This window comes from Macrobrachium nipponense, chromosome 29, assembly GCF_015104395.2.
Source record: "Macrobrachium nipponense isolate FS-2020 chromosome 29, ASM1510439v2, whole genome shotgun sequence".
NCBI classification, from domain to species: domain Eukaryota; kingdom Metazoa; phylum Arthropoda; class Malacostraca; order Decapoda; family Palaemonidae; genus Macrobrachium; species Macrobrachium nipponense.
This window is the reverse complement of record NC_061092.1, coordinates 50,165,261-50,175,203: the sequence shown is the minus strand read 5'-3', so window position 1 is coordinate 50,175,203 and position 9,943 is coordinate 50,165,261. Positions and strand designations below refer to the sequence as shown.

Below are 9,943 nucleotides of genomic sequence, written 5' to 3'. Positions count from 1 at the left end.
TCAAACATATTCAAATTAAAAGCAATATTTTTTTTAGATTATGACCTCTATCTGATGAGTGATTTTTTTGGCTCAAAATGCTTTTAAAAATCGCATAAATACATGAAAATAAATGTAACTTAAAGAGTTTAAAACAATATTTCAATTTTAGTACAAAATCTTAGTTTGTTTTTGTTTTTTCATCTTTTTGATACATTTTTGTTTGGGAGTTTTACCCTCTCTTTGGTGACCAATTTTTATTTCAAAAATCAATTAGAAAATCGCCTAAATTTTTAGTAGATTGATTAATGTAACAGGAAAAGTAATAAAAAATGTTTAAATTTTACCACCTACTTTGGTGGCTGTTTTCTGTTTCAATTAATCATTATAAAAATTCTCTAAAAAATAGTTACAAAATTAAGCAGAGAAAGGCTCTAAAAATATGTAATTTTAAATGCAATATCTTTGTGATTATTGGTTCCCGTTTTGGGAGTTTGGCACTCTTATTTGGTGACATAGTGAAAAATATTGTATTTAAATTGAAAGATGAAAAAATCGTTTTCTTCGCCCTCCCCCCTTTTTCAGGCTATTCTTATATTTATTTTTGATACAAAAATCCGCCAAAATAAAGGAGGTAAAAACTCTCAAAAATATTATGCAAAAATTTATATTTCTTAAATGATTTTGTTACATTTATTACCCGAATTTCAGGTGTTCTTCGAAATCATTTTCGGAATAAAAATCGGTCATCAAAAATCAGGCAAAATATTAAAAATATTAGATTCAAATTAAACCTTTTACAAACTGCCAGTAATTTGAAGTTCATTGTCCTGATTTTAGCCAATTTTCTAAATTATATTTTAAGCAAAAATCATCCATCACAAAGAGGAATGAATTTCAAATAGATATGTTAAAATAACTATTTAATTTTTGGATTGTACACTCATTTTTATGATTGATTTTTTTTCCAAATATAGTTAAAAAATCGCCTAAAAATGGGACAAGAAATATAGCATAAAAAGTTTTAACAAATATTTCAGTTTTTGCACAATATTTTTAGGTTTTTGTCTTTTTGTTTCAAAAATCATCATAAAAATGCTAAAAACAAAATTAAACTGAAAAAAAACTTAACATATATATCAATTTAAATGAAATATTTAACACGTTTTAGTCTTCTTTAGATGTGTGATTTTTCTTTCAAAAACCTTTTAAAAAACCACATACATTTAAAAAAAAAGTTTCAATTTTGGTACAAAGATTTTTGAGAGTTTGTTTTCATCTTTTGATGCAAGATTTTTGTGTCAAGAATCATTATAAAAATCACCTAAAAAGGAGGAAAAAAATACAACATTTATGATAATTTTGCATTCGATTTAATTCTGACTTCGGTTTCCATAATCATTTCGAAAATTACCTAAATCAGGACAATGAATATAACATAAAAGAACGTTTGAAAAAAATAATTATGAACTAAAATTTTTGGGAGTTTTATCACCCCATTTTGATAACTACTTATGAAAATCGCATAAAAAGGGACAAAAATTGAAACTAAAAACCTTATTTGAGTTTATACACAATATTTTTTTTTTTTTGCATCTTTTTGATAAATGATTTTAGCTTTTGTCTAAATTTTAATGTTATCTTTATTTTCATATTTTTATTAAATTATTTTTTAAATAAAAATCAGTTATCGAAATAAGAGCGAAAATTCTTAAAATACTGTATTTATTCCGTTTTCCTCCTTTTTTAGCGAATTTTTATATTGATTTTTGAAACAAAAATAGCCAAAATAAAAAAGGATATACTCAATAATATTTTGCACAAATTTATAGATGTATTTTTTAAACAATTTACGTTCTATTTCTAGGCGATTTTTAAAATAATTTTTGAAATAAAAATCAGTCATCAAAAAGAGGGAAAAGCTATCAAAGTTAGTGAATTTAAATTAATTTTTTAACTGATTTTAATTTTAAATACATTGTCTTATTTTAGCTAATTTTCTGAATGATTTTAAGAAACAAAAATCATCCATCAAAAATAAGAACAAGCTCTCAAACATATTGTATAAAAATTAAAATACTTTTAAAAATTATTTTTGAAATAGAAATCTGTCATCAAAAACATAAAAAAAATTTTAACCGATTTTCAGTGATTTTTTAAACAAAAATCAGTCATCAAAAAGATAAGAAAATTTCAAAAAAATTACGTACTAAAATTGAAATATTTTTAAAAGATTTTAAAATAATCTTTTATTGTTTCTCTATTTCATTTTATTTTTTAGGCGATTTTTATGAACTACCAACAACCATTGAATTAGACTCTCAAATGTTTTGTGCAATAATTTATATATTGTCCTAGTTTTAGCCGATTTTCCAAATGATTTTTGAAATATAAGTCAGTCATGAAAAAGAAGGAAAAAGTCCTAAAAATATCATATTGGAAATTATTTATTATTTAGCTGTTTTTTTTCTTTGTTATATTCATTATCCAATACTTATGCAATTTAAGTTATATTTGAAACAGAAAATAGACCTCAAAACAAGAGCAAATCTAACAAGAATATTGCATCTTAATTTAATTTTTTTTTTAGCTTTTTTCTTTTTGATTTTTGTCTTTTTCGGTAGATTTTTCTAATATTTTTTTCAACAAAAACCAGCTAAGCAAAAATGAAAATAAAAAAAACTGTCATAAATATTGTTAAAAAATTGAAACATTTGTTTAAAATTTTTGGTTATATTCTTTTTAGTCGATAGTTTAAATAATTTTTGGAAGAAAACAGTAATAAAATGGAAGGCAAAACTCCCAAAATTACTGTATTCAAATTAAATTATTTATTAAATTTATTATTGTTTTAGATTCAGTGTCCTATTTTCGGCAATTTTTGAAATATTCTGTTAAACAAAAACTAGTCTCAATAAGGGAGCCAATAAGCGCTAAGATATTGTATTTAAAATTATATATTTTTAAAGCTTATTTCTTTTTCATTTTTCGAACTATTTTTTTAGAGAATTTTTATAATGATTATTTGAAACAAAGTAATGTGCTAAAATTTAAAAAATTTTCAGGTATTTTCATATTATAAATAAAAAAATAAATAAATTAATTAATTAAAAAGTGAATAAAAATTAATGAAAATAAATAAATAAAAATAAATGCATAACATTAAATAAATAATAATAAAATATCTAAATAAATAAATAGAAGTAAATAAAAGAAAATTAAAAATAAATAAATCAAATAAATGAAAAAATAAATAAATAAAAATAAATAAATAAATAAATAGAAATAAATGAATAAAATAGAAAATAAATAAATAAAAAAATGAAAAATAAATTAAAATAAATTAATATATAAATAAAAAAATAAAAGTAAATCAATAAAAATAATTCAATAAAATAAATAAAGAAATAATTAAATAAATAAGAATAAATAAATAAATAAATAAATAATTTTTAATAAAAAATTTGAAAAATTAATAAACAAAAATAAATAAATCAATAAAAATAAATAAATAAATAAAAATTATGACTATAAATAAATATTTCGGAAGGAGACCCTCTTGTAGGCATGTTTTGTTAAAAATGACTGCTGCTTCAGCACTATTAATCTTGTAAAGTCTTCTCTGTCTTTCTGATGACGGCTTTCTCGTTGTTACTTAGACTGGCGAGCAACGCACCAAAGGGCATGGAAAAATTCGGTTGAGTTATTTGATTTATTATTGCTTAAACAATTCTCTCTCTCTCTCTCTCTCTCTCTCTCTCTCTCTCTCTCTCTCTCTCTCTCTCTCTCTCTCCAATGCTACGTTTCCTCCTGATCCACAGGACATTATCAAGCGATAACTGCTGAGGGACTGAATTCCAGTGGTGAGTCCATCTCCTTATATCGTGATGTTGCAGGCTCTTGAGTACGGTCAGAGTACCTCTCCGGCAGGTCGGGTTTCATTGGTTCCTGGGAAGGTGACTGCATACGGCGGGTGTTTACGAGTCTTGCAGACCTTCAACGGGAGCCTCTTGATTGGCTTCTACCTGAGTGACGTCACCCCTGGTATTATTCTCATGTCTGGTGTTTGTTTCATGCGCGCTGGTACTTTCGTTGTGGGGGAGGGGTTTGGTCCTCCTCACACACGTCGGTATCAGGAACGCTTCTTGGGTGATATTAAAGGGAGGCTTTTGTTCGAGGATAAGCGGCGCTTCTAGGAGACGCAGACGTCGTGGGTCAGGTGCTCTCCCAATGATCTTAATATTCCTGACGATGTCGTCTCTCGTGATGTTTCTCTGGTGTACTGCAAGGGCGTGTTGCCTAATGGCGCCCTCCTGGGCGTGGCAGGAGATCTTTTTTGACAGGTGCATCGTCGTCATACCGATGTAAATCCCAGTGAATCCTTGGGCGGGGCATATGTATCGGTAGACAACGTTGGACTGCTTTAGGGAGTCTCCTACGGGCGGGGAGGGGTTGTTCTTCATCAGGAGGTCCTTCGTACGCCGATTCTTGTAGTAAATAATGAGGGACACTCCCTTTCCTTCCTCCATGGGGCGGACGTGTTCCTCTATTATTTTCTTCATGGCTGCTTCGTCCTCCTTGTATTGGTGGTGCCCTTTGGTGCGTTGCTCGCCAGTCTAAGCAACAACGAGAAAGACGTCATCAGAAAGATAGAGAAGACTCTTTACAAGATTAATAGTGCTGAAGCAGCAGTCATTTTTAACAAAACATGCCTACGAGAGGGTCTCCTTCCGAAATATGCAAACATCAGGCTACACAACCCCACAGCAAGAAATGAAGAAAGGACCAAGGACTTCAGAACGTCCCTCCTACAGCTACAAGTACGGGAGAAGACTGCCGATATGAAGACCTTCAAGGAGGAACATAACCGCCTGCGAGAAGGATGGGTGGAAATATGTACTGAAGCTGTCCGTCCTGATCCTCATGACAATACCAGACACGACACCCCTACAAGAGACCACCACCACCAACCAGATGACCAAGCGGAGGACCAGCACGAGCCTCCTACCTACGAAGATATTAACGCTTGCCTTACCTGCCTAAGCGAGGAAGACATGCGTAACCGGGTTAGGGGTGTAACCCGCAAACTTGTCACCCTCAACGGTGGTAAGCTACGCATCCAAGAAAAGACCCAGAGGTATATCAACCTCACTGTATACTAGCCCACCCCTGAACTAAATGACATTAAACCTCGGCTAAACTGCCACTTCATGTCAAAACCGAAGAAACACGAGAAACACCTGGAGATCGAGATGCTCCTCGACTCGATTCAGCAGTTGGAAGCCAAGAAGATCCTGACAACGACGGACGCGCTTCAACCTCTTCTGCTAGCAGAGGCCATTACGGACAGGGGGTCATACTTGAGTGGTATTTACACCAAAGAGATGAAGGAAGCAGCCGCAGATCTGGAGAAGAGGGAAGACATCACTGTAAGGCGTGCAGACAAGACAGCCACATTCGTGTTCATCAGCACCTCGGAATACTTCGAGAAACTCGACGCCATCTTGTCTGATGTCTCCAAGTTCGAGAGACTCACGAAGAACCTGATGGAAGACATCAAACGCGACGCCAACCGGGTCATCACAGCCGTGAATACCGCTACGAATACCACGCACCTCCCGCCCATCCAAGGTGACTACAGCCTCGGCTACCTATACGGGAACGTGAAGACCCACAAGGAAGGCAACTCCGTACACCCGATCATCAGCCAAACACCCGCCCCGACTTACTTTCTGGCTAAACGCCTTAATAAAATTCTGACTCCATATATCCCCTCCAGGTACTGCCTCACCTCATCGGTGGACTTTTTGGAGAAGATCCTCGACTCCTCCGGTGGGGGAACCATGGCGTCCTTAGATGTTGAGTCCCTATTCACCAACGTCCCAGTTGACGAGACGATAGGGATCATCATGGAGAGGGTATATAGGAATCCCGATATGAGACCTCCTAACATCCCAGAAGACTCTATAAGAACCCTGCTAGATATCTGTACGAAGAGAGCCCCTTTCACCACCCACCGAGGACAGATGTACTGCAAAAAGGACTTGCGTAGCGATGGGGTCCCCCTTAGGAGTCCTCTTCGCTAACTTCTACATGGGTGAAGTAGCAGAAAGGGTCTTCTCTCAAGATAGATGTCCCCGCACATACGGACGCTATATCGATGACATCTTCGTGCAAGCCGACTGCGAGGATGAGGTAGAAAGCCTTCGGCAGCAGTTCCTGCAGCACAGCGCACTCAACTTCATCGTTGTGTACGGCAGCAACGATCGGCTCCCCATCCTTCCCAGGAACCAATGAAAACCCGACCTGCCGGAGAGGTGCTCTGACCGTACTCAAGAGCCCGTAACATCACAATATAAGGAGATGGACTCGCCATTGGAATTCAGTCCCTCAGTAGTTATCGCTTGATAATGTCCTGTGGATCAGGAGGAAACGTCGTGTTGGAGAGAGAGAGAGAGAGAGAGAGAGAGAGAGAATTGTATAAGCAATAATAAATCAAATAACTCAACCGAATTTTACCAGGCCCTTTGGTGCGTTGCTCGCCAGTCTAAGCAACAACGAGAAAGCCGTCATCAAAAAGATAGAGAATGCTCATTACAAGATTAGTAGTACTAATGCAGCAGTCATTTTTAACAAAACATGCCTACGAGCGGGTCTCCTTCCGAAATATACAAACATCAGGCTGCACGACCCCACAGAAAGAAGTGAAGAAAGGACCAGGGACTTCAGAACGTTCCTCCCACAGTGGCAACTACAGGAGAAGACTGCCGATATGAAGACCCTCAAGGAGGAACATCACCGCCTGCGAGAAGAATGGGCGGAAATATGTGCTGAAGCTGTCCGCCCTGATACTGATGACAATACCAGACACGACACCCCTACAAGAGACCACCACCACCAACCAGAGCGCGAGCCTCCTACCTATGAAGATATTAACGCGTGCCTTACCTGCCTAAGCGAGGAAGACATGCTTAACCGGGTTAGGGGCGTAACCCACAAACTTGTCGCCCTCAACGGCGGTAAGCTATGCATCCAAGAAAAGAAGCAGAGGTATATCAACCTCACTGCATACCAGCCCACCCCTGAACTAAATGACATATTAAACCTCGGGCTAAACTGCCACTTCATGTCAAAACCGAAGAAACACAAGAAACGCCTGGAGATCGAGATGCTCCTCGACTCGATTCAGCAGTTGGAAGCCAAGAAGATCCTGACAACGACGGACGCCCTTCAACCTCTTCTGCTAGCAGAGGCCATTACGGACAGGGGGTCATACTCGAGTGGTATTTACACCAAAGAGATGAAGGAAGCAGCCGCAGATCTGAAGAAGAGGGAAGACATCACCGTAAGGCGTGCAGACAAGACAGCCACGTTTGTGCTCATCAGCACCTCGGAATACTTTGAGAAACTCGACGCCATCTTGTCTCCAAGTTCGAGAGACTTACGAAGAACCCGACAGAAGACATCAAACGCGACGCCAACCGGGTCATCACAGCCGTGAATGCCGCTACGAATGCCACGCACTTCCCACCCATCCAAGGTGACTACAGCCTCGGCTACCTATACGGGAACATGAAGACCCACAAGGAAGGCAACCCCCTACGCCCGATCATCAGCCAAACACCCGCCACGACTTACGTTTTATCCAAACGCCTTAATAAAATTCTGACTCCATATATCCCCTCCAGGTACTGCCTCACCTCATCGGTGGACTTTTTGGAGAAGATCCGCGACTCCTCCGGTGCGAGAACCGTGGTGTCCTTAGATGTTGAGTCCCTATTCACCAACGTCCCAGTTGATGAGACGATAGGGATCATCATGGAGAGGGTATATAGGAATCCCGATATGAGACCCCCTAACATCCCAGAAGACTCTTTAAGAACCCTGCTGGATATCTGTATGAAGAGAGCCCCTTTCACCACCCACTGAGGACAGATGTACCGCAAAAAGGACGGCGCAGCGATGGGGTCCCCCTTAGGAGTCCTCTTCACTAACTTCTACATGGGTGAAGTGGAAGAAAGAGTCTTCTCTCAACATAGATGTCCCCACACATACGGAGGCTATATCCATGACATCTTCGTGCAAGCCGACTGCGAGGATGAGGTAGAAGCCCATTGGCAGCAGTTCCTGTGGCACAGCGCACTCAACTTCACCGTCGAGTACAGCAACAACGATCGGCTCCCCTTCCTTGACGTCCTTATCACGAAGACGAATCAGAAGTTGGCGACTACAGTTTACACCAAAGCTACGAACCTTGGACTTTGTCTAAATGGAGATAGCGAGTGTCCTGCGCTGTTCAAGACCACCACCATTCGGGACTTTGTCAGGAGGGCCCTCTTGCACTGTTCGACGTGGCAGGACACACACCTCGAACTCGACCGAGCATCCCAGATGCTAATTAACAATGGGTACTCGAACGAACTCGTAAACCGAGAAACACGAGCCACCCTTGACAAGTGGTACATGACGGAGGAAGAGAGAAGGAACATTCCACCCCCGGAGGATATCAAACTTTTCTATAAAGCCTTCATGCACCACCAATACAAGGAGGACGAAGCAGCCATGAAGAAAATAATAGAGGAACATTTCCGCCCCATGGAGGAAGGAAAGGGTGTGTCCCTCATTATTTACTACAAGAATCGGCGTACGAAGGACCTCCTGATGAAGAACAACCCCTCCCCGCCCGTGGAAGACCCCCTAAAGCAGTCCAATATTGTCTACCGATACGTATGCCCCACCCAAGGATGCACTGGGATTTACATCGACATGACAACGATGCGCCTGTCAAAAAGGATCTCCTGCCACGCCCAGGAGGGCCCCATTAGGCAGCACGCCCTTGCAGTACACCAGAGAAACATCACGAGAGACGACATCGTCAGGAATATTAAGATCATCGGGAGAGCACCTGACCCACGACATCTGTGTCTCCTAGAAGAGCTGCTTATCCTCGTACAAAAGCCTCCCCTTAATAACACTCAAGAAGCGTTCCTGATACCGATGTGTGTGAGGAGGACCAAACCCCTCCCCCACAGCGAAAGTACCAGCGCGCATGAAACAAACACCAGACATGAGAACAATACCAGGGGTGATGTCACTTAGGTAGAAGCCAATCAAGAGGCTCCCGTTGAAGGTCTGCAAGACTCGTAAACACCCGCCATATGAGTCACTATCCCAGGAACCAATGAAAACCCGACCTGCCGGAGAGGTGCTCTGACCGTAAATAAATAAAAATAAATAATAAAAATAAATAATTAAAAAAAATTAAAAAAAAATTCAATAAAAATGAAAAATAAAATTTAAAAAAAATAAAAAAATAAAAAATAAATAAGGGTAAATAAATAAATATAAAAATTAATAAATGAATAAAAAAAAAAGAAAGAAAAATAAAAAAATAAATAAATAAAAATAAATAAAATAAAAATAAATAAAAATAAAAAAATAAATAAATAAATAAAAATAAAAATAAATAAAAATAAATAAAATATTAAAATAAATAAATAAAAATAAATAAAATAAATTAAAATAAAAAGTAAAATAAAAAAATAAAAAATAAATAAAAACTAAAAATAAAATAAAAAGAAAAAGAAAAAAAATAAATAAATTAAAAATAAATAAAAATTAAAACAATAAAATAAATAAATAAAATGAAATAAATTAAATTAAATTAATTTAAAATAAAATAAATAAAAAATAAATAAAAATGGAAATAAAACAAAAAAAAATTAAAATAAATTAAAATAAATTAATAATAAATAAATAAAAATAAATAAAAAAATTGAAATAAAATAATAAAAATAAATAAAAAAATAAATAAAACAACATAAAAATAAATATTAAAGAAAATAAAAATTAAAATAAATAAAATAAAAATAAATAAGGAATAAATAAACATAAAAATAAATAAAAACAAATAAATAATTAAATAAAAGTAAATAAATAAATAAAAGATAAAATAAATAAAGAA

General features: G+C 36.2%; 1 protein-coding gene across 1 annotated transcript; it reads left to right on the top strand.

The window, feature by feature from the left end:
• Window positions 1-5,189: 5,189 nt before the first annotated feature.
• LOC135206336 (uncharacterized) lies at window positions 5,190-6,065 on the top strand. Its single transcript, XM_064237757.1, has one exon. The coding sequence runs from the start codon at window positions 5,190-5,192 to the stop codon at window positions 6,063-6,065; it is 876 nt and encodes a 291-aa protein (XP_064093827.1).
• Window positions 6,066-9,943: the final 3,878 nt, after the last annotated feature.